The 24,655-nt window shown below is 35.3% G+C and overlaps 2 protein-coding genes and 1 non-coding gene across 5 annotated transcripts; all 3 read left to right on the top strand.

The window, feature by feature from the left end:
* The first annotated feature begins 4,929 nt into the window (after window positions 1-4,929).
* On the top strand, window positions 4,930-10,191 carry LOC127949271 (interferon-induced protein 44). Its single transcript, XM_052546321.1, has 7 exons — window positions 4,930-5,211; window positions 5,554-5,587; window positions 8,623-8,827; window positions 8,935-9,081; window positions 9,163-9,334; window positions 9,544-9,644; window positions 9,750-10,191. Exons 1-7 carry the CDS (start codon window positions 5,148-5,150, stop codon window positions 9,918-9,920), a joined length of 894 nt encoding a protein of 297 aa, XP_052402281.1. The 5' UTR covers window positions 4,930-5,147; the 3' UTR covers window positions 9,921-10,191.
* A 1,880-nt stretch (window positions 10,192-12,071) lies between these two features.
* On the top strand, window positions 12,072-24,101 carry LOC127949275 (monocyte to macrophage differentiation factor 2). 3 transcript variants are annotated; one of them, XM_052546327.1, is made up of 10 exons: window positions 12,072-12,215; window positions 12,441-12,582; window positions 12,822-12,874; window positions 12,972-14,148; window positions 16,021-16,102; window positions 18,130-18,290; window positions 18,512-18,586; window positions 19,184-19,285; window positions 20,076-20,145; window positions 20,226-24,101. In XM_052546327.1, exons 4-10 carry the CDS (start codon window positions 14,135-14,137, stop codon window positions 20,427-20,429), a joined length of 708 nt encoding a protein of 235 aa, XP_052402287.1. In that variant the 5' UTR covers window positions 12,072-12,215; window positions 12,441-12,582; window positions 12,822-12,874; window positions 12,972-14,134; the 3' UTR covers window positions 20,430-24,101. The 3 variants fall into 3 exon arrangements, with proteins under 3 accessions (XP_052402287.1, XP_052402285.1, XP_052402286.1); XM_052546325.1 differs by lacking the exon at window positions 12,972-14,148; XM_052546326.1 differs by having other exon boundaries at window positions 12,822-14,148.
* On the top strand, window positions 12,636-12,721 carry LOC127949752 (small nucleolar RNA SNORD60). Its single transcript, XR_008152430.1, has one exon. It is a non-coding gene; the product is annotated as a small nucleolar RNA SNORD60 (small nucleolar RNA).
* Window positions 24,102-24,655: the final 554 nt, after the last annotated feature.

Genomic DNA, 24,655 nt, shown 5'->3' with positions numbered 1-24,655 from the left:
CACTGTTTATTTTATTTTATTTTTTTATGTAAAATCATTTTCTAACTGTTTTTAAATGTTTTAATCATTTTAAAAGTTTTAAAATTGCTTGTTTTATTTTTGTTATTATTTTTCTTCATGACTATTTTACTTTCTTTTATGTAAAGCACTTTGAATTACCATTGTATACGAAATGTGCTATATAAATAAACTTGCCTTGCCTTGCCTTACAGACATAATTGTTAATGCTGCAGTGTATACGGTAGTTCTGCCAACGGTAAAGCCGTTGGTTCAGTCCAAAATGGCGGCAGCGCGATAGCAGCGCCATCTAGCGATTGTTGTCAAAACTGCAATGGAGTTTCGCCTCTTGTTACTTCTATACTCTTTGACCCAGGTGAGTCTGTCGTTCGTCATGTGAAATGATTGTAGATTTAGTTCATACACTGTATATAAAAACGGTGTGGTAGTTCTAGTTAACGGTCCTATCATTATCACTTCTAAATATTCTGTAACATCACTTAACAGCCGCTAATGCATTGCTATATTAGCCAGAGATGGGACCAAGTCACACATGTGCAAGTCTCAAGTAAGTCTCAAGTCTTAACCTTCAAGTCTCAAGTAAGTCCCAAGTATTTTTTTCTTGGGTAAGTCAAGTCAAGTCAAGTCACAAGCTATGTCAAGTCAAGTCCAAGTCAAGTCACCTTAATATTGTTATTTTACCTGCAGAATCTGATCTTAATAAAGTTAAAAGACAAGATATAAGTAACTATCAGTAAAGTAAAATAATTTGGATTTGCATTGTAAATACTCATGTTCAGTAAAATACATCATGGAATCAAACAAAATTGTAACTTCCTAAAATTATTTATTTTTCACTTCTGCCAACAGTGTTTGAAATATTTTACATTTTCAACATTGAGTCCATAAAACTAAACATCCAACAGACTCCTCTCTGAACACCTCTCTCTCTCTCTCTCTCTCTCTCTCTCTCTCACACACAGTTTACATACAACATTAAACTGTTACATTTCTCCTCTCTCTCTCTCTCTCTCTCTCTCTCTCTCTCTCTCAGAGTATAGAATATAAATATGACGTATTTTCAGTTGTTTCATACTTTTTTGTTATGTACAGTACAGACCAAAAGTTTGGACACACCTTCTCATTCAAAGAGTTTTCTTTATTTTCATGACTATGAAAATTGTAGATTCACACTGAAGGCATCAAAACTATGAATTAACACATGTGGAATTATATATGGAATTATATACATAACAAAAAAGTGTGAAACAACCGAAAATATGTCATATTGTAGGTTCTTCAAAGTAGCCACTTTTTGCTTTGATTACTGCTTTGCACACTCTTGGCATTCTCTTGATGAGCTTCAAGAGGTATTCACCTGAAATGGTCTTCAACAGTCTTGAAGGAGATCCCTGAGAGATGCTTAGCACTTGTTGGCCCTTTTGCCTTCGGTCTGCGGTCCAGCTCACCCCTAAACCATCTCGATTGGGTTCAGGTCCGGTGACTGTGGAGGCCAGGTCATCTGGCGCAGCACCCCATCACTCTCCTTCTTGGTCAAATAGCCCTTGATGCCTTCAGTGTGACTCTACAATTTTCATAGTCATGAAAATAAAGAAAACTCTTTGAATGAGAAGGTGTGTCCAAACTTTTGGTCTGTACTGTATATATGTATATATATATGTAATATGCACTTCTCATGATTGGGTAATCGCGGCAGCTACATTTGTTTTTCTGATTAATTGTTTTGCTCTTTGAGAAAGACAAGGTAACAAAATATTCGGGGCTTATGCCCCCTTAGCCCAGCCCTAGCGCCGCCCCATTCAATGCGTTTTTTTGACGGCCTGCTAGCGGATCATTAAGGGCAGTTCACATCACGTCTTTTGCGCGCGCAAGTTCGTTATTTCCAATGTAGGCGCGCGGTATGCGCGCTCATAATGGAAGCAACGCGCTCACGACGCGCACCGCATCGAGTTAAAAACATCTAAACTTTTCAGGTCATGTGACAATAACTAACCAACCAGCTTCATCCTTTCCCGTATCAACGTTGATAGCTCAGCTAAGATGAAGGAACAGCTGTTCATAGCTGTATATGGATTGCCATTTTGAAATGAATTTAGTAGCAGAGCTAGTGCGAGCGATTTTTAGTGCTGCAAATCCATTTATCCTTTGCTGAAATTTCTGCGTCTTCATTGAGAGAGAGCGTGTCATGGATGCTTAGCAACGACAGACGCCCCAGGAGCACTTCTGTCCGAGCGCTTTGGAAAGAAGGAGAAAGCGGCGCGACTAGCGTTTTCCACGCGTTTTTAGTCGCGAACTATTGAAGACAAAAGCGATGACCCTCGGTACCTCTCAGGCTGACATGTTGATGTGATGTGATATCTGATTTAAGTGGGCGTGGTGTGTGTAAGGTAGAGAGGGCATGACTGATGATAGTGTCCTGATCCAGTCACGACGCTATTCTCAGCCTGCACTCCAGCTGAGTAATCAACTTTATTTTTAAAAAATTATTTATATATTTTATATTCAAACTGAAAACATGATTTGATTAACACTCAAGTCATTCAAGTCATCATGTCTCAAGTCAAGTCAAGTCCCGAGTCTTTAACTTCCAAGTCCGAGTCAAGTCTCAAGTCCTAAAAATAGCGACTCGAGTCGACTCGAGTCCAAGTCACCAAGTCACAAGTCCCCAAGTCACAAGTCCCCATGTCTGCCTTTCACACAGGACACGGTATGCACCGCGCTTGCCCGCTGGGTTCAGCGTTGCTCTTCAGATACAACGCGATTTGCGCTGCGCTGCGCTATGGCGTAGGCGGAGTTTTAAAAACTTTTAGCGGGAGCTCTTTCATAGTCTGTTGTTCCTCCTTTCGGTCAGCAGCAAACATGTATCTGTCCCGTTGTAAGAAGCGCGCGATAGCGCTAGTCCTGCTGATGAGAATTAAGAGAGAAGCAAGGAAGAAGAGGCTACCCTCAGGTCCAGGGAACAATTTGGTGAATTCAGGCTGGTTACGTTACTCTAACGCTAATATAGCTTCCTTTTTAGCAGGCCCCTTGAATGCTTGCTAATTAACTTGTTTGAAGGTGGTTCTTCTCAAAATTGACAGCGGTGTGTTCATGGCACTAACGTTAACCATTCAACTTCGAATTAATTCGGTAATCTTCCGGTAACAGTAGGCTAACTTTACATTCGCTAGCGCATGACGATGTTTTGATTCAGACTGCACAAAGAGAAGAGGAGAAGATATACAGGTCCGTTGCGAATGTGTCTGTGAGAGCAAATATAGAGTAGTTACAGTAACTACAGTAGGTGCGTCAGAAATGATTAAACCAGAGGGGACATGTAAATAAATGTGAGCTGAACAAGCGCTTTTTTTTTTTTTTTTTCTTACATATTATTTCAAAGCAGCTTTACAGACATAACAGGAAAACGTTGAAATAATATTGTTAAATATAAGGAGGTTAATACCTATTGCTTGACAAATAAATATATATATATATATTTCTCATTTTTGCCTATGTAGGAGATCCCTGTTTATTATAATTCTAATGATGACATGAGTAATGATACGTGGTGATATTATTAATACACATGCTTATTCTTTCTCTGTCTCTCTTTCTGCCCTACAGATACCTGAAAAAGGTGAATGCTGTAGCAGCAAAGTGTGGGACTACTTCTGGAAATACTTTAACTTTAGTATTATAATTTATTTACAGTACACACACATACTGTTAAAACCAGCTTCAACTGGAAGAAAGTAAAAGTGTTAAATGTTTAAAACCTGATCATTAAAAAATATATGCTTTTGATGTGCAATTGTTTAGTCATTGAGACCATAATCTAAGGCTTTTTTTTTAACATAATCCCTTCTGGAAAATGGTTTATACAGCCCACATACATAGAACAGGCAGATATTTTGCTATTGAATGTTGTGTAAGTGCAGCTTATAGGAAATGGGTCTAATATCCAGTTTATTTTCAAAATCAAAATATCGGCTTATAAATCGGCTCTTTTCGAGTTAATATCGGCATCGGCCCCCAAAAATCCATATCGGTCAGGCTCTAATCAGAATTCATAGTATTCAAAACACAGTAGGCGAAAAGTAACTGCACCACAATCATTTGTACTATAAATAAATTTACTTTCTGTTTTGCACACTATTTTTGTCACATACTTTCAGGCCAAATGAAACCCCCATCCAGAAACACAAGCTCCTCATAACAAATCCATAAACTCGGGCTACATTTACCAGAAAGAAAAACTGAAAGTCAGTTGGATGTAAAGGCTAAATTTATCTTGACTTAAACATTAATTCTCCCTTTAATAAAATGTTATCTGAACATCTATATCCTGAAAGACTTGTGCATACCTAAACTGAAATACTTATAAACCCTGAGATTACACTACATATAGGAAACATCACATAAGAATTAAGGATACCAAGAGAAGATCAATCAATCAGAAAAAAAAAATTTGGCATAGTATCATGTCCACAACAGGTAAAACATGTCCACTATAGCCTGTTTGAGACACAGAAAAGCATTAAGTGCTAATAAACAATATGTTACAACTGTTCCTCTTCTGTTGATTTGGTAGTTTTTAAAGAGGAATTTTAATATATTTGGAGACATAATGAGACCTGAAAAGTCCCAAATCAAGGTATTTGCATCATTTATTAGAGAATTTCTGTTATAGGCCTATACTGTAAAAGCTTACTTTTTCTTATTTGTATTTATTGATTTAGGTTTGTTTGTTTGTTTGTTTTCTGTTTCTGTTTCTATCCTTATATATGATTTATTGCATAGAGAGTGTGAAATAAAATTTAGTTTAATCTCAGTCTTTCTTTGTAAGTCTTTAGTCATGGATGGCTTTTTGTTGTTGTTGAAAAATCGTTTGAATAACCTATTTAACTTAATTCAACTTACTTTCAGTTTCTTTTTCCGGGAAATGAAGCCCAAGTTTGTGGACTTGTTATGAAGTGCTCCTGTTTCTGGATGGGGGTTTCATTGCTTGTATGTATGTGACAAATATAGCATATGAAACTGAAAGTAAATTAATATATAAAACAGCTGCAGCACAGACTTGATTGCTTTGAGTTAGATACAAGACAACTTTGTACCAAAAAAGAGCTGATATAAATATAAGAATAAACGACATGGGATTGTTATTAACAAAACAAGATGAAAAACTAATACAGCAGTGGCAGCAACAACAAAAAGGTGAGTGATTCCCTATTCCATATGATTTTATTATTATTTGTTTATTTTTGGTAACACTTTTTTTTAAGGTCCATTTCTCACTATTAACTAGTTGCTTATTAGCATGCATATTACAAGCATATTTAATATAATAGGAATATTAATTCCTTATTCTGTATGACAATATTATAGATCCCTTAACATCTACCTTACTAACCGGTAATAAGCAGCAAATTAGTAAATAGGAAATTTGTTCGCTATTCTAAAGTGTTTTTTTATTATTATTACTACTATTCATAAACAAATCATACATGCACACACCAAATTATTGTTTACGTAATTTACGAATATGTTTTTTCACAGAACTGGATAAACCATGGAGGAATTTTTCCTGGGGGTAAGTTACATGCATAGTCTCACATAGCCAGACCTTCAGACTGACCGCTGAAGGTCTGGAATTCATGGCAGCTTTCATTGGCCAAGGCCCGCCCATGAGGCCGTTTGACTGACATGCCAAACAACCAATCACTGCTCGTTTCATTCAGTGAAACATTTCGAGGTGTAGAAATCAGTGTTAATTTCGTTAACGAAGACGACACGAAAAATATTCGTTAACAAACATTTTTTATGTGACTAAGGCGAGCTAAAAATAATATCTAATGACAAATTTAGACGAGACTAGACGAGACTGGACCATAACGTTATTTGAGGACTACCGGACATTCAAAATGCATCCTTTAGGCTATTGTCCTTCAAAATGTGCCACCCTGTCATTGGATTGTGATCAGATAGAGGCCGTTCGCATATCTATTCTCAGTACAGTGATCTGAAACAATGGCCTCAGCACCTGAAGGGATAGCGATAAGGTGACCAGACGGGAGTCACAATTCATTGTCGATTAATTTAAAGTTAATGAAGGCGGGACAGGTGGAATCTCGCTGATGGCGGTGCTCTCTTTCAGATAAGTTCTCAGCGCTTAAATACACAAACAACAGTTCAAATGTTTATCTTATCTAGTATCTCACGTGAATACAGCCAGTTATGGATCAAGTGAACGTGAACAGGTGGGTGAAAACTGAACATGTGTCAGTATTTCATGCATCCCTTACATCTTAAAGGGACAGCATTTGTCATTAATGTTAAACAACAAAATATGTTAAATAAATGTATACACAAGATCTGAAAAATTAGTTTAATTCGTATCTCTGTTGTATTTGTCTTATTGTGCTTCTTTAAATATACTTTTTTTATAATTTGCTCCTTTTTCACTTCTGTTAAAGGCATAGTGGCTAGAGAGTATGACTCCTAACCCTAGGGTTGTTGGTTCGAATCTTGGGCTGGCAATACCACGACTTAGGTGCCCTTGAGCAAGGCACCGAACCCCCAACTGCTCCCTGGGTGCTGCAGCATAAATGGCTACCCACTGCTCCGTGTGTGTGTGTGTGTGTGTGTGTGTGTTCACTGCTCTGTGTATATGCACTTTGGATGGGTTAAATACAGAGCATGAATTCTGAGTATGGGTCACCATACTTGGCTGAATGTCACGTCACTTTCAAATTCAGACCTTGATTCAAATTTCTCATAAGCTTAATTGATGTTGTCTAAATAGAAGAATTAATTCTTATTTTATATATTATACATATAAAATAGCTACCAAAATACATTTTGGTAACAACAGTTTGGCTAAAACTATTGACTAAATGTAGTGACTAAAAGCTGACAAAAATTAAATGACTTTTCGTCAACTAAATCTAGACTAAAACTATGAAAGACTCAAATGACTAAATTGTCACTAAGACTATTAAGCATTTTCATCCCAAGACTAAGACTAATACAAAAATGCCTGCCAAAATTAACACTGATGGAAATGTCATCAATAACAGACCGGTGTGTAAAACTCTCAGATGTATTTTAAAGATTCTATGCTGCGAACTATGCTATTTCACATACTTTTGAAAATCCAGTGTTTAATTGATACTGATAAGGGCTCGTTGTCACAGTTGTAAACAATAAGTCTTTCTTCCTTCGTGAGGGGATCTGGCACCACAGTATCTTCGTTTCCAGGTGGAACGTTAAAAAATGCGACACATACACTTTAAGGAAATCCCTGCATGTCTATGGGAAAACCTGTAGAATTCAACCAATCCGATGATGACTTTGACACTCCTGAAGTGTTTCCACTTTTGTATCCCATATGCAGCAGACGTTTAGCCAACAGTCCGTTGAGCCTAACCTGATTTTACCAAGTGAGACATGTTCCTGGGACAACATCGTTGTTGACCCTGGAACAACATTGTGATTAACCAATCAGATTTGAAGAACCAGTTTATAGATTTTGTGAAGTTTATGCTTAAAATCAGTGTTTGGTGCTTGTACATCAGTGTCATTCATCTATCATTTCCTCTGATTTTAGGGATTACTCATGGTTAAGGTTAGGTTTAGGTGTAGGGATATGGTTAAGAATATATTTTTGGAGTAAAATGTTGTTCCAGGGTCAACAAAATATGTTGACCTAGGAACACATCGGACTTGGTAAAATCAGGACGTGCGTCCGTTGACGTGATGTCTGAGGCTGAGACTACATGTACATAAGCCACGGATCAGTTCAGAATATTGATTTCTGCAGAATATTGATCTGTGCAAATATAAGCCAAACATTTTATTTACTTATAAAATACATAACTCTCTATGCATATGCTCATATATCTCTCTAATGTATAAAGTATAATTATCTGTTTCTTTAAAAAGGAAATGTTTTATATAATAGCTGGATGTTGCCTTAATATTAATAAATTAAGGGTTTATTTGCAAAGACAGATAACTCTGGCGTTTTTTTTTTTATCATGATTTTTATTGGTTTTTTTTTTTTTATGTTTTTTTTTTCTAAGTAATTTTTTATCTTAATCAAAATAACCCAACTGCAATTTGTTTGAGATTATTTGAAATGCATAATGAAAAAGCATGATTCCTATGAATTGTTAAAAATAATAAATGGAGTTATAGAGTTTTTGCAAATGAACTCTTCCAAAAACAAAGTCCCTAGTTTCTGGGTAAAGTTCCTGTGGTGGAAATGCAGTTTATGGCCATTATTGTCATAAAATAGTTTTGACCTGCACAATTTTAATTTTCCTTTATAACCAAATATAACAATCTGGCCCAAATACATAACAGCTTCTCATAATTTCTTTATTTCACCTTATAGAAGTGTAGATATTTACTGTGGTCAAATTCCAAAAAAAGTGCATGCTTGCTTATATAAACAATGGTAAACTTAAGAAATGTTCATAATTCAGGGTTAAATGATCTAAAACCGCAGCACAAAAAAGTGTATTGTAGTAATATGATATTCCAAATAAGACTCTATTGTGCCAAATACTGTACTGTGTAACTAATCATCTTTCACTGAAATTCTGTAATCAACTGTTTTGACAGACAAAAAGAAGCCTTAAAACAAAAACTAAAAAACTTCTCTACAAGTCATGAAGATGTAAAAGACATCAATATCCTGGTAGCTGGACAAATTGGAGCAGGAAAGTCCAGCTTTATTAACTCAGTCGATAGTGCCTTTCAAGGACGGATTACCTCAAGAGCACTAGTTAATGCAGCTGATGGTTACAGTCATAGTTTCACACGAATAGTAAGTTTGCCACCAAAGCACTCTTGTGCATTGTAAGCATTTTAGTTAATAGTATGAGGATTTCTTCAAAACTGTTCAAAAATGTATTTGGTCTTTTTTTTTTGTAGCTCAAAGGATTCTCCATCAGATGTGGGAAAAAAACGTTGCCCTTCATCTTCAAGGACATCATGGGCTTGGAACCTGAAATATTGGCTGGGTCACAAACAGAAGATATCATTAATGCTTTGTATGGACATGTCAAGGATGGCTATAAAGTAATAAAGCACTACATTAATTGCCAAAATTCTATGTTTCTATGTGACATTAAACATATTTTGCTGAATTTCCAATCTTAGTTCAACCAGGAGCAGGCACTCGGTCATAATGATCAACATTACATCAGTGACCCCAACCTCTCCGACCAGTGTTTCTGCCTGGTTTACGTTATAGCTGCGGATACAGTCCAATTCACAGATGATCGTCTCATTGACAAGTTGAGGATCGTCCGCCAGAGAATCAGTGAAAAGGGTAAAACTTTTCCACTTGATTGTTTACAGTAAATTAAGATAAGGAAATTAAGAAAAAAAATTAAGAAAATGATGTGGTTCAGTTATGTGTATACAAACATGTCTTTCAAAAAATGCTTCTGCAGATTTGTTCAATTTTATTGAGAGAGAGAGAGAGAGAGAAAAAAAACTTGTTATAGAACTCCCACACTGTCTCTGCATTTGCTGTAGGGATTCCTCAAGTTATTGTCATGACTAAAGTGGATGAGGCATGTCCTCTGGTCAAAAATGATCTTAGGAAGATCTACAAATGTAAGAAGATCAAAGAGAAGGTATGTGCTATAATAAATATATACTTTTACATATTCCACATGTTGATCAGGTTTTGTCTGAAAGCCATGCACAGTTTTCTGACCTAACATTTTGTTCCTGTCCAGATGGAGTTGTGGAGTGCCAAAGTGGGTGTGCCAATGAGCCACATCTTCCCAGTGAAGAACTACCATGATGAGATTGACACTAACGATGACATTGATGTTCTGATACTTAAAGCAATTGAACAGATTGTTCATATTGCCAATGATAGATTGGAGGATAGTGAAAGTTTATAACAATAAAATAAATAATATAAAAATTATCATAAAATAATTAATGCATGTAGAGAGGATCATAGAAGGTCATTTATAAATTTGGAAATATATAGCAAGCTTCAGGAAAAAATAGATAAGTCATGTAAAATAAAGAAAAACAAAGATTCTGCAGTATTTTTGCACACGCTAGGTTACTAATAAAATAAGCATTTTTTTACGCACATCAATAGCATTAAAACTATTCAGTTACAGCCTGTAAATTACTGTAATGTATTAACCGAATAAATCCTATGCAATATTGAATTTTTTTCAATATTTATCATTAATAAATGTATTTATCCCATCCCCAGTACAAAGGATTAGGATATGTAAAGCAATTGAAAAGGACCAGCTTGATTCTCTTCTTTGCATTTCACCTCTGCTACCTCTTCACCTTTCATCTACCAGTCTAGTATTTTAATTTAGCTTTGTTCACTATGATTATGTGTCACGCGCCGCTACTGTGAGGGAGCAAAAAGCAAGGAATGAGGAGATGTGGAATACTTTACCAAGGAGATTTTATGTCCACATGTTTTTCCTTCTTCCATTTAAAAAAAAAATAAAATCTCTGTCCACATGAAAATGCAAATGCATGCAATGATGCACTGTAAAGAGCATGCTAAGCCAACAGGTGGCGATGTAATCTCAACCGTAAAGCCATATTGGCCAATCAGAAGCCTGAAAAAGTTTCCAGTAGGCAGAGATAACAGTGTTGACTCTGTGGTCACAAGCCAAAAATGCTGTTTTTGCTGTCTACATGATCACACTGCAACCAGAGTTTTTGAAAATCTACACCCTTAAATGATAGATTTTGTGGCATAATATAAGGTCAGACACTTGCGTCATTATTATTAACACCTCACCAAAATCATGCTTATGTGGAGTTTGTGGTTTGTGGCTATTTAGTAATGATTTATGAAAATAATAATAATGCGCATGTGACCATGATTCATCTACACAGTTGATTGTGTGCTCAATTTTACTCAAGTGTCATAAAATAAAATGGAAATATAGATTCCTTTGGGAAGAACCAATAAATAATGTGATATGCAAATAGCATTATAGGTGTTTGATAGACTAGTTGGCGGGTGCTGGATGCTATGAAAGAGATGTGATGATGGTGGGCAATACAGGTGCTTCAGCACCTCATGATGGGCTCTTTCAGACCCCAAAATGACATTCTTTCAAAGCAGCACAATGCAAGTAATGGAGTTCAGGTAAATATAGGCTCAGATAAGACAAGAGCTGCCATCACAGAACACAAACACATAGTATAACAAATGAACCAATGAAGTCAAGAGTTGAATGCAAAATTCTTTGTTAGTCTGATAGGTGAAGCGAAGGTAAAAATCACAAAAAAATTGGGATGAACTGAAAAAGCTAACTGGGAAATGGCATAATACAAAGCAGTAAGAAATAACTACTCCTTGATTAAAAGGGCAATAGAAACTGCGACCCTTCTAAATTCTTATTTTGTGAATTCTGTAAAGATGACAGTGCCCATTAATCATATTGGAATTTCAGCTACACCACAGATAGACATCTCTCAATCTGCCCTGTCTCTAAGGGAGGTATCTGAATCTAAAGTTAAAACATTTCTGAACTCTCCGGAACACACAGACTCTGAGGCAGAAGGTAAGAGGGAGTTAGATTTATTGACAGATGTAATTAGTTGAACACGGGGGATATGCAGGTGAGATAGTTCAGTGAGATCACCGAGTCAGGTTTGGGGTATTGGGAATTCCCAGAGCCGCCGGTGGGGTGACCAGGATGGCAGACACATTGCACACACCTCAGGGTTCACGCTTGAGAGGAGCGGCTGGAGAAGGGATCATAGGAGACACTCAGGAGGAACGATGTAGAGACACCGGAGAACCACAGGAGCCTAGGAGAATGGATAAATAAGAGGTAAGTAGTGAGGTTAGTAGTGAGTCAATGCAGGTATCTAAGCAACAGGAGTAATTCTGCTTTGCAGCTACGAGATTGGAAAGATTCCTGACAAATAAAGGGTATCTTAATAAAAATTGTTTGTTACTGGATACTTTTTATTTTGATGTCAATGTCTGTATTCCAATGAAAGATTCAAGCCAACCAGTAGAGGGCATACATGAGCTTTGAACGCGTCTTTGAAACGCTGGTGGAGGTCACAAAGAAGACTTCTTATAAAAATCCTGGGACACCACTAGCCTTCCCTTTTTGTTCAGCGAACTTTTGTTTGGTGTGAATGCAGCGCTGCAACATGCCCTCTTCAGAAAGTCGCTTTGTGATTATGAGCGTGTAAGTACTCTTCCATTGCTTTCAGTTTAGTTTTCAAACCTCAACGCTCGCTTAAGAAGGCTATGATAATTTACTGTAACGATTACTATTGATGTCTAAATTTAAGATCTTTTTGTTGCGTGTGGTTACGTTAAACTCTCGGATCTCCCTCAAGATTTTAGTTTGAAATGCTCGAGTTGGATTTACGCATGAACTGCGTGTTAAACTTATCTTCTCTGGTTGTAGAGTTTCCAGGCTGCCTCGTGATGGGATTGATGAAGCACGTGGCCTCGGATGATTCGCGTCATAGTCGTTTTGGCTTCTGAACATCTGCGTTTGATGCATCGATTTGAAGTCACAACGAACGCGACGAGGAGTTAATTTGGTGGTAAGTGAATTAAGCTTGATCCATTAACTCGGTCTTGAGTAAATGTGACTTGGAGCCGCTGATGACTTCTGATACTTTTCTGACACCTCGTATGAACGCTGTATTACAGCAGCTGATTATAATTTCTAGTCTGAGGCTCTTTTAATTAAGTTTATTGGTCAAAATTTATAAACTTTGACTTGTGGTGTCTTGCATTTTAATGTTTGATGCTCCTTACTAATGTTCCTCTTGTTTGTCAGCTTTCACTGATGGTAAGCATGAAGTTCCTAACTGAGAAGATGTCTTTTGAGAGGTGAGACCTACCCAGTTTTTTCTTCAATAATCCAGTGCATGTATGATACCCTGGTAGTGACTATTTTAGCAGGTGGTTCTGAATAACATTTTTAAAGGCATAGGTGTAAAGACTGGAGTGACGAGAAACCTCTGGACTGGTTGAGGCTGCACGGTCAACTCGATGTATGCTTTTGTGTGGTGTACCTTTTTTCTTTTTCTTTTTTTAAATCTTGTCTACATCTGCAAATAAAACTAAGTCCATTTGGGGATTATACACTTTGGAAATGGCTCTTCATGTCACTAATGTGCAAATGTAATTTTTAAAACTTTGAATATGGTCTTAAAGAATTTGTGCTTTTAAGATGTATGATATCTTAATAAAAACATGAACAAAACCTTTTGTGTGTAGTTATCTGGTAACTATAATTTAAAACTGCCACCCTTCCCTCATATGGGACACCTTTACTTCACTATATTACAATGAAATCTATTCTTGACCAACTATATATTGTTTGAAAGGTCGAAGACTCCCAAATATATATTTTACCAATGTTTAATTATGTAGGGAAAGTAATAGATGACGAGTGAATCCAAATCGAAATTATAACTTGAGTTTTTACCTTTTTGTTTGAAAAAAAAAAGCCTTTTTTCTCGATCACATTTTAGAAATCTGAAATTATCAACCGAAAACCTCAAAATTCATCCTTTAAAAACCATTTTAAAATCCGACATTGCATTGCCATGTAAATGGTACATCAATGTGTTACAAAATATTTTCATGAATTATAAAAAATTTAGTTTGGAACTTGCACTATAAAGTCGGTTCAAAACTGTGAGTGACAGTTAAGGGGTTAAGATGTTGGAGTGGTGCTATTTTCATTAATCTGAGTAATTGTGGTGGTAACCCTTGTAGGTTTGTCTTATAAATGGTCAATACCATTGTGAATCTTTAAATAAAAATCTAGCACATGCGGGAAAATATGGCACGAGTCCAGTATCTGGGATGAATACACAAATCTAATAGACCATTAAACGCAGCATCCTACACGGATGATCCACTTGTCTTTCTCTGCAGGAAGACCGGAGTCCTGAGACCGTTATTACATGCTGTACTTCCGGATTACTGCTCATAATGCTCGCTCAGTTCTGTAGTTGATCACCCGAATGATGGTTAGAGCGATTGTTTTGTAGAGTAGTGTGTATCTGAAAGACGAGCTCCTCGTGTAAGCACTTAACTACGTTTTCATTACTCAATCAACTGTTGGATTTACGCGTTTAAATGAAACTTGTAAGGTGAGTGTTTTGTGTCGTTATTTTCAAATAAGATTGTATCTCATTCTGGGGTTGTGCATGACATCCAGATGCAAACAAAGAACGCTTTACGTTATGTATTTGTCATTAAACGTACACGTGTCGAATCTGGAAAGTCTTATGTTTATACGATTGTAATTATCTATATACGAGCATCGTGGATTATACATTTTAATAATCGCTACGTTCCCTGAACAGATTGTCGTGTTGTCTGACTGATGTTTGACGGAGTGGTAGAAAAAGACGGATTTGTGATGTGTATTAACGAACAATTGCGACTATGGTTCAAATTCGACCGTGAACGTGGAGCCTGAGATCAAGCTCTCTGGGATTCAGTACCGTAACCGTGTACGTGCAGTGGACATCTGGATCAGCTCGTTAATTATTCCTGGCTTCGTGAGGATGTGCTGATGGGAAGATACACTGAGTGATGCTGGACTGGCGCTTATGCTTTCAAATGAACATCGTTTAGGCTCCGTTAATGTCTATAGGGCTTGACGACGTGACTTTCCTCTATATACTGTATATATAGAGAGAGAGATCTTAAAGTAAAACTGTTAAAATCTACTTAAAAGCCTGATATTCTTGCGTGAGAAAAAAATGGAAAAACTACCCAAAATATGATTTTAATTCAAAATAAATACAGACCTGAGAGAGTGAATCAGATTATGATGTAGCCTATTGATATTTGGACCCTTTTGTGGAAAAGGCAATATAAATAAATTTGTATTAAATCCATTTAGACATTTTCGTGTTTTAGCAACTCCTCAAGTGATTGTCAGAAAACATTAAGCCAACATAAAAGATTAACTCAATTGTTTTTTGTGGGGTCCATAAGTTACAGCAAATGTTGACTGAGTGACCAGTATTAATTAATACTAGAACAAATTTGGGCCATGTTATTTGGGTTGCTAACAATAGAAATTAGGACAGATGTGTTGAACTAGATGTGGTCATTAAGAGAAGCAATCATATTAAAAGTCAAATCAGTTCTGTTTGACCTAATTGCAGTTTCAGTCTATATTGTTTAACGTTATCATGCAGCTGTGTGCTCACAACTACTGTTAGTTTTTTTTGGTTTTGGCAAATAGCTACTCCAAACTCATTTTAGTATTAAACCCTTCTAATCATGAACACAGGAGACTGACATTCAGGGACATTATGTACTAATCATTCTACTAATTAAAGAGAAGTAAATTGTAATACATTGCTAGAGTAGAATTGTCAATTTTTGCATCACATTTCTAGGAATGTCTTTATTTTACTAAAGTTTCTTTATTTGGCATAAACACTGTAACGTAAAATTGTGGTCCTGAATTCAAAGTGCCACTCTGTGGTATATAAGAAGAAGAAAAAGAAACCACACCGCCTCTTTCTCTTTTCGTCTCAGTCTAGTATGTTTCCATGACAACAGTGACATCAGCACTGTGCAGAGATGTTTGTAAGGGTGAAAGACTCCTCTGCTGTGGCTATAGCCTCTTCCAGCCAACAGCAAAAGTTATTGTCAGTCACATGATAATTTTACCAACATGGTGACTAACTCATTAGCAATTACACTGAAACAATGCAAAAATTATTATTTTTTTTCTTTCCTACATCAGTTGAATATGTATGTACATCAAGCCCATGGAAACTTTAGAATTTATAGAAAGATTTTTATTGAAATTACCTATTAAAAAAAACTGATTTATTTAAACAACATTCAATCACAAATTTCAGGAGCCACACCTTGTCCTTTTAAGTATGCTTTAGGATGGTGATTGATAGTAAGTTATGCATTTAGTTTTTTTTTTTTTTTTTTTTTTAGTTACTATTACTTCATCCTGTACTTTCTAGCTCTTATTTATTTTTTAGATTTATGAACAATCGTGCACCATCTAATAAGAGATATCAGCCAACAGAATATGAGCATGCTGCTAACTGTGCCACACATGCGGTGAGTTGTATGTTTACAGTCTTAAAGGAAAAATTCACACAAAAATGAAAATGTACTCGCCCTTAGGCCATCCACAGTGTAGATGAGTTTGTTTCTTTAAATGTATAGATTTGGAAAAATGCATTACATCACTTGCTCACCAATGGATCCTCTGCAGTGAATGGGTGCCATCAGAAGACAAAATAACAATAATCCACACAACTCCAGTCCATCATTCAATGTTTCAGTGTGAAGTGAAAAGCTGCCTGTTTGTATGAAACAAATCCAGCATCAAGATGTTTTTAACTTCAAACTGTTGTTTCTAGCCAAAATACATGAGAGAAATATGCTCAGATCAAGCACTGTTTACAAGTCTAAAAGCCATTCTAATATGTTATGATGTGAGAGGACAACAGGATTATGGACTCATAATTTGGACAGAAACATAGATTTAGAATTGAAACGTCTTGATGGATTTGTTTCTTAACAACACAGTTTATTACTTAAAGGTACAATTTGTAAGATATTTGCAGTAAAATATCAAAAAAACACTAGGCTGTTATATATTTTGTCCAGCTGATTACTAACAATATCTCTAATGTTTTCAACTATTTGTAAATCATGAGAAATTTCCAATTCTAAACAGTGACACGAGGCAGTGTAGTCGCCTGTCAATAACGTTAGTTGCCCTTTATTACCGCCTTTACTGACATGAACCACATGACAACAGTGTCGTGGACAAATGCGGAAGAAGTGTCTAGCGTCCAGCAAACCACTAGCTTGCTTCAAGCAGTTCCTTATTTACTTCTTCTTGCATGTTTTATGGTGGGTTGTGTTACTTATTTATGGAACATAATTACTACTACTAGCTACTACTAAATATTGTAGAAAACATAATTTTCTGTAAAGTTGCTTTGTAACGATTTGTTTTTTAAAAAGCGCTATACAAATAAACTTGAATTGAATTGAATTGAATTACTGTTTACCGTCTGCCGCTGGTTCTGTCGACAAGGACAGCTCCCGTAAACGTAAGCGTATGGGCCAACCAAACGACCCAAGAAGAGTTTGGGACAAGAGGAGAGAAAGAGCGAGGATCAATATCGGTGTTGCATTTTCTAGATGAGAGAGCTTTGCAACAAAATTCAACTAGAAAAAGATGCCGATCTCACTTGTGTTTTACTAGACTGTAGTCTTTACAGAAAACGTATGCTATTAGGCTATAACGTTCAACAAGATTACTATTATGGGCAATACACCCCAAATGCAGGACATGGCATCTGATTCATAGTCTGATTGCGTCTTTGCATTGACTTTGTATGTAATCTACTCACGGAAATCGTTGAACTCGCATTTGCTATGTACACGAGTGTACGCGAATGTTTTAATGTACACTAGTGTATATATTTGTTGAACAAGTGGTAATCATTTTCATATAATCTGACTAAACAGTAATCAATTAAATCCATGATTTATCTTTCCGTCTGATTGATGGCCATCAGTGGTTGGGTAGAAGACAACAAATCCCATCATTCCACACTCCTCCTTAGCATCATCAAACCACACGATTGTTATTGTTTTGGTAGTGCGCCCTCTAGTGGCAGGTCCTACAACCTGTACCTTTAACATTTTTAATTGGAATGGTGTGGATTATTATGTTGCTATCAGCTGTTTGGACTTTCATTCTGACGGCACCCATTCACTGCAGAGAATCCAACAGTGAGCAAGTGATGTGTAATGCCAATTTTCTCAAAATCTGTTCAGATGAAGAAACAACTTACTGTATCTACATGGTTGAAAAGAGGCAGAACTTTATGGTAAATTTCTGGAAACTTTCTAGAGTTTCTAGGATTGTGTGGAAAAATCTGAAAATTATGCTGAAATGTAAAAATAAAATAAAAATGGATGGCCTGTTGGTTAGTAAATTTTAAGCAAATTTTCATTTTTTAAATTCATTTTTAATCATAATTATGTATCTATAATTATATTGAAATCATTTCCTCTACAGTTCACACAGGTGATTATGATCTGTGCCTGTATTTTATTCTCAGCTCTGGATCATTCCCAGCATTGTGGGTGGGATCTTGTTGTACCTCTTATCTGATGACCACTGGGAGGAGATTTCAGCATGGCTCTATGGGGCAGGACTGTCAAGCCTTTTCATCATATCCACAGTTTTCCATACTATCTCCTGGAAAAAGTCTCATCTCCGGTAAGAGTATGATCTAAAACTTTTTGAGTTTCAGTTCATTTTCAGTTTGTGTTCTGTGAACTTGAATATCTGTCTAACGAGTTACAAGTGTATGTTGTGTTTAATTTCTTGAAATTAAGTTTGTGTAGCTGCAAGTGTCTACATGTACTTGCAATCTCATCATCTTTCAGGCCTAAATGTAAATCCAATCCAAATTGAATTCCTATTACTTTATTTTTTAGATCGGTTGAGAACTGTTTCCACATGTGTGATAGGATGGTGATCTATTTCTTCATTGCAGCGTCCTACACACCTTGGTAAGAACATGTCAATAGTGATTGTTGTTTCTGCAGCAATGTGAGAAATTGGATTTGAGTCTGCATTGGGGATTAATGGATTTGTGTATAGCTTTCATAAATTAACACTGAGTTTTGGGTGTGGAGATGGATAACAATGTAAAGAGTGTTGACCGAGGGTTTTCAGTTTGTTTCCACTAAAATGTGTGAATGGGGAGATTTTAGCTGAAATAGTGATGGTAAACTTAAAACAGTGTATTTAGATGTATTTATTTTATTATAAATATTATGTCAAGCCAAACTGAGTTTTTTGAGAAATTTAGATAATTTTCTGAGCAATATTAAACTGATGCAGTTTATAACAATTTCTACATATTTAGTTAAATAAACAGCTTTTTCAATGCTTTGTGTTTTAGTTATTATTACTTGATACAAAGCTGCATATATTTCAGTTATAAATGTCAATTCTATTTTATTTATTTGGCAAACTTTATCCAAATTTACATACTGTACAGTGCATTTAGGATTTATATATACTGAAAAATAAACAGTGAGACTTTCACAGATAGTTTGATGTTCACAATAACTTTAATGAAGAATCGAATGTATTTATGGCAGGTTGACACTGCGGGATCTTGGTCCATGGGCTGCCAACATGCGTTGGGTGGTCTGGGTGATGGCCTCTGGAGGAACTGCCTATGTGTTCTTCTTCCATGAAAGGTATGCATGTTTTAAGAGTATTAAAGTTATCATTAATAATGATTAATAGTGTTCATTTCGAAGTTCTAGATTTATTTAGTAAAAAATAGCATTGATTTTTCTATTTTGTTCATCACAGTACCCTGCATCACATTTGTTGAATTAAATCAAATACATTTCTTTCTAATTTAGAGGTGCTGATTCCAAAACTAGTGTCTTATTTTGCCTTGGCACCTTACATTTTTCTACAAAATATGATGTGCTTTTGATAGATCTTTTTTTTTCTTTTGACAACTATTTGCTCAGTTCTCAGTTGTTTTTCGAATGTATGATTGATTATGTAGACAAAATTTTATGCCTAAACCACATTTGCACTTTTGTCCACTGCTTTGCAGATTGTAAGTTAAATAATATTTTTTACACTTTTTTTTTTTGTTTTGTTTATTAAAATGACTTTTGACTGATTTTGTTATTTTGAAAAGCAAAGAATTAGTCCACACAAAAATTAAAATTCACTGAAAATGTAGCCACTCTCAATCTTTCCAATATGTAGATTGTAACAGGTTAGGAGAAATTTAACATGACATCACTTTGTCACCAGGGGATCCCCTGCAGTGCTGGGGGAGTACATTTTCAGCCGTTTTCATTTTTGGGTGAAATATTCCCTTATAAATATATTAAACATGATGGAATCATTAGAAAAATCTTGAATACATATAATTTGAAATGCATGCTGCATAAAGATTAAAAAACACCTTGAACGTTTTCTGTGTTAAAGGTGAACATGTTTCTTGCGTCCTTCGTGTTACAGGTTTAAAGCTGTAGAGCTGATCTGTTACGTAGCAATGGGTGTTTTCCCTGCTCTTGTCATCCTCTCTATGGTAAGAAAATAAACGCTTTTTAATGGAAATTGTAATGAAAGACTAATTAGAAATCAATGAAATGTCTGTTTTCTTTATAGGCAGACAGGTCAGGTCTGTGTGAGCTCTTGGTTGGTGGCGGGTGTTATGTTTTGGGCATAGTGTTCTTTAAAAGTGATGGAATAGTGCCCTTTGCTCACGCTATATGGCACCTGTTTGTTGCAATGGGAGCAGGCATCCATTACTATGCCATCTGGAAGTACCTGTACACACCTGTCAATCAACCAACCAGTACGGCCCGGTGACACACACGTACATACACCTAACCACACAATCATTTGAATATATATTTGTCACAGAAGTGCTACTTAAGCATAAGCAGTATTGTTTATTTGCTCTGTTGTGTTTTTGCTAGCGAACGGTTTGACTGATGTCATTCTTGTCACTTATTGATAGGTCTTCAATTAGCACATACAACAGAAATTACATCTAGCCTTTGTGAGTCTGCAAGCAGCAAGGGTCATTTTGAACCTGAGGTCGTGTGGATCCTGAACAAGAAAGTAAAAAAAAAAAAAAAAAAAAAAAAAAAACTAGACATATTACATTAAGGTTTACAATTTGAAGGTAAAATCACTGCCAGACATTTGTAAAAACATTCATCCTGGATAGTACTTACTTGAAAACCGTTTAAAGATTTGTATGTAGTGTCTTTAAACCGACTTTGGATTATTCCACTAATTCTGCCACTGCCAGTGTGGAGATTGTTTAATTTCTGTCAGAAATATGAATACATTTCATATTACTGTACACAGTATCAATTCTCCATGCTTCTAGTCTAGTGCTGGTCTGTTGCATTTTTGGATGTGCAATGTCTTTGGGAAAATGCCATAAGTGCTTGATGACTTTGTCTTGGACTGGTCATCTGATTTCATGGTTTAATTGAAAAGTTCAGACTCTCATATTATGATTTTAAAATGTGTTTAATGTGGTAACATTTATTTATAGATTTTAATCAAGTCAAATTATTATTTAACATTTTAATTGATCTTATATGACTTAATCAGCATGACTACATCATAGGATTGCACCAACAAATAATTTTAAGGGTTACCTCATAGGAAAATAGCTCACTTTTTTACAGCATTGAGACTTTTGCCTGTTTTACTGCATTCCATTTCAGTGAAAATCTAAAAACAAGTGTTTTATTTAAGTTGTTATTTATTCATTTCAATTTACAGCTGCTGTAGATGTTGTATTACCATTTATTTTATATGAGAACTTAATAGTGTATGAAAAACATCAGCTTTTTGCCTTCACCTGAGAGTCATTAAAGAAACAATGCACCCAAAACTGAAACCTGTCAGCATTTACTCACACACCTGTTCAGTTCCTTACCTCCATTTTTATCTTTCTTCTGTTTAGCAGAATGTCCAGGCTGCTCTTTTTTATGGAAGCTTGTTTCCAACACAGGATAAGAAAAAAGGCGGTTGTGACTTTTTTTTAGGGCTTCAAAACGATTAATTGTGATTAATCCCATTCAAAATAAAAGTTTATGTGTAAATACTAGGTGTGTGTACTGTGTACTCTATATTTATTACGTATGTAGAAATATACACACATAAATGTATATATTTGTAAAAAAAATTTTTATGTAAACATTAATACATGTGTATAATTAATTTTTCCTTCATATATATGTGTATGTGTGTTTATATATACATAATAAATATACACATTTAGTATTTAAACATAAAATTTTATTTTGAATGTGATTAATCAAGATTAATCATTCTAAAGCCCTAGACTTTTATCTCACTAAAAGAAAACTCAGAATTCTAATATGTAAACTTAGAATTGTGTCTTTTCCTTTTGCAATTCTGAGTTTTTATCTTGAAAATATGACTTTTCTCTATGAATTCTGAGTTTACATCTCGTAATTCTATTTATCGCAACTCTAACTTTTTCCTCACAATTGCGAATTTACATCTTAAAATTATGATAGTTTTCTGAGAATTGTGAGGAGCAAAAAATTTCATTGTGAGACAAGTAGTCAATTAATTTTATTTATCCATTCATCCATCCCTTGGTAAAAACAAGCTTCGTTTTTGGAACTGGCACTGTTCAGTTTCACTAATAACAAAAATACAACTATAGAGTACTATAAATGTTGTAGACCTCCTTTCATGTTCTGTGAAAGACAGAAAAACATGCAGGTTTGGAACAACATGATGGTGTAAATGATGACCTTTCACTTTTGCTTTAACTATAGTAAAGTCTCAGCTTCAATGGTCTGTCCTGATCAAGGTTCATTGGACTGATCAGACAAAGCTCTTGCTCTCAGGGTTGCCATTTTATTGGCTGAAACCATCACAATTTCTTAAGCATTCCATTTGTGCTGTGCTCCTTTAGGCCATACATATTTGAATAACTTGAACTCTGTAGATAACTTGTATTTTTGATCAGGGCTAATGGGAGATCAGGAACAATTTGGTTATCACAACCACAGAAACACTCACACACAAACAGAAGAAGTCTGCAGTTTTTATAGTTGCTAAACTAAAGTCTATTAAACAGGTATTTAAATTTGCATGGCCTTCTCAATCATATAAAACTCTTAACAGTTACTGGTTGTATCAGAATGTTTCTAAATGTGTATTTATTATTGCTTTACATTTTAAAATAATATTTCATGTACTATGAATATAGAAAGTGTTTGGCCAATAGTTGTAATCCAGGTGTACACAAACATACTTAGCAACAAATTCATTATATTGTTGATAATTAGGTTTTACAGCTGAAATGTGTATGCCATTGAATGTACAGTATTTACACATGAGTTGCATCACTCTGTCAGGTACGTTTTTGAACTCTTAAGGTTTGAGATGATAGTAGGGCTGTTTGTGAAGGTTTCAGTTTGAACTTTTACATTTTATTTATTTATTTTTATTTATTTTTTTTTCTATGATTTGCATTAACGGTATACTGTTCTGTAGATACATGAGACCATTCAGATACTTTTATTAACCCAGTAAGTGATATATCTGTGGTATTATGGAAGTGTTGCATATAATGTTCAGTTTTGGAAGTGTAATACATTTTTGTATGTTTCTAAAAAATTATTTTATGACTTTCCGTTATTTTGTTGCATTGTAAATATTCAATTTTTTGCCATGGTTGACTGTTTAAATATTTGTTTGGTGTTGCTTTATTACAGTGTGTTTTACTTGGAGTTTTGTTGATGCAGTATGAAGTTTACATCCATCATACAGCTTTCACTGCCAATCAGCCTGAGATTAATGCATCTCGGATAGCATTAATGCATCGACCTCGAATTTAGCAAAATAACACAATTTATTGAAACTGATATGATGCTTGAGGAGTTGTGTTAGCTATAAGTGCATACTGACTGTACACATTGTGAATCCTTCCTCTTACTTTTGAGTAACTAGAAAATGCTGTTTAATAAATTGTGGTTTTAGCATGTAAAAATTAATCAAACAATTTACCTCTGACTCAAAGCCAAAATTATAGCACAATTTAATGTTGCTTTCCCTAAAAAAAAAAAAACTTACAATTTATAATGTAGAATTTGGTTTAGTCTTTTCATGATACTTGACACCAAACTCTCAGGCTGCCTACCTGTCCTTGAGTTATTAAAAATATTAATTCAGTAAAATTAATGAATCCTCTTTTGAAACCGAATCCCGACCTCACTGTATATATCATTTGTGCCTTTTCTAGTTTTCAGAACCGTTCAAGGCATTGTGTTTTTAGCCATTCTGCTGATTTGCTCTGCATAAAAATGTGAACCTTTCACATGAAGGTATTTGTGATTTTGCTGCAGTGTTTTTGTATTTGTATTAAGCCCATGTTATTTCATACTAGTGCTTTTTTATCGAGGAAACGTCCTCCTCTCTGAATCATTATTTAAGTCTATGCCTGTGGTTGATCAATAAATGCGAAAGGAAAAACTTGCACACTGTTGTAATGTTATACACCCCTTTAAACTGATCATTCATTACATTAAGTGTTCTTATATAATAATTTCTACTGTAAGTGGCAGTGTTGAGTGCAATTTTCACATTTTTACCAAATTATTCTCTATGAAATCCATGTTCTTGGGTAAATGTCATTTCATCTTCGTTTAAATAAATCATATGTTTTCATTGATCATGTCAAAATCAAAATTCAGTGTAAATTAAATGTACAACATCAACAAACATCTGTATAGATAATTGTAATATCTCATTCAGCAGTTCCACCACCACGCCACCAGATGTCGCAGTTTTAGTTTGGTTGTTGCTGCCTTGTGATCATTTTTCTGTTTTTCAGTACAGGCTTTGAAAGAATTAAGCATTTGCTTTAAGGGACTATTCATTTTTTATTTCTGGGATCAATCCATTCTACCCATTCAGATTTAAACACTAACATTTCATTTCGCAAATGAGTGTGAGCTAAAATGTCCTGGGATTTAAATGAGTGTCTGATCTGCCGAATGTCCCAGAAGATTGCCAACTTCACACCCTTGGGA

This window comes from Carassius gibelio, chromosome B1, assembly GCF_023724105.1.
Source record: "Carassius gibelio isolate Cgi1373 ecotype wild population from Czech Republic chromosome B1, carGib1.2-hapl.c, whole genome shotgun sequence".
NCBI lineage: Eukaryota > Metazoa > Chordata > Actinopteri > Cypriniformes > Cyprinidae > Carassius > Carassius gibelio.
This window is presented reverse-complemented; position numbering and strand designations above follow the sequence as displayed.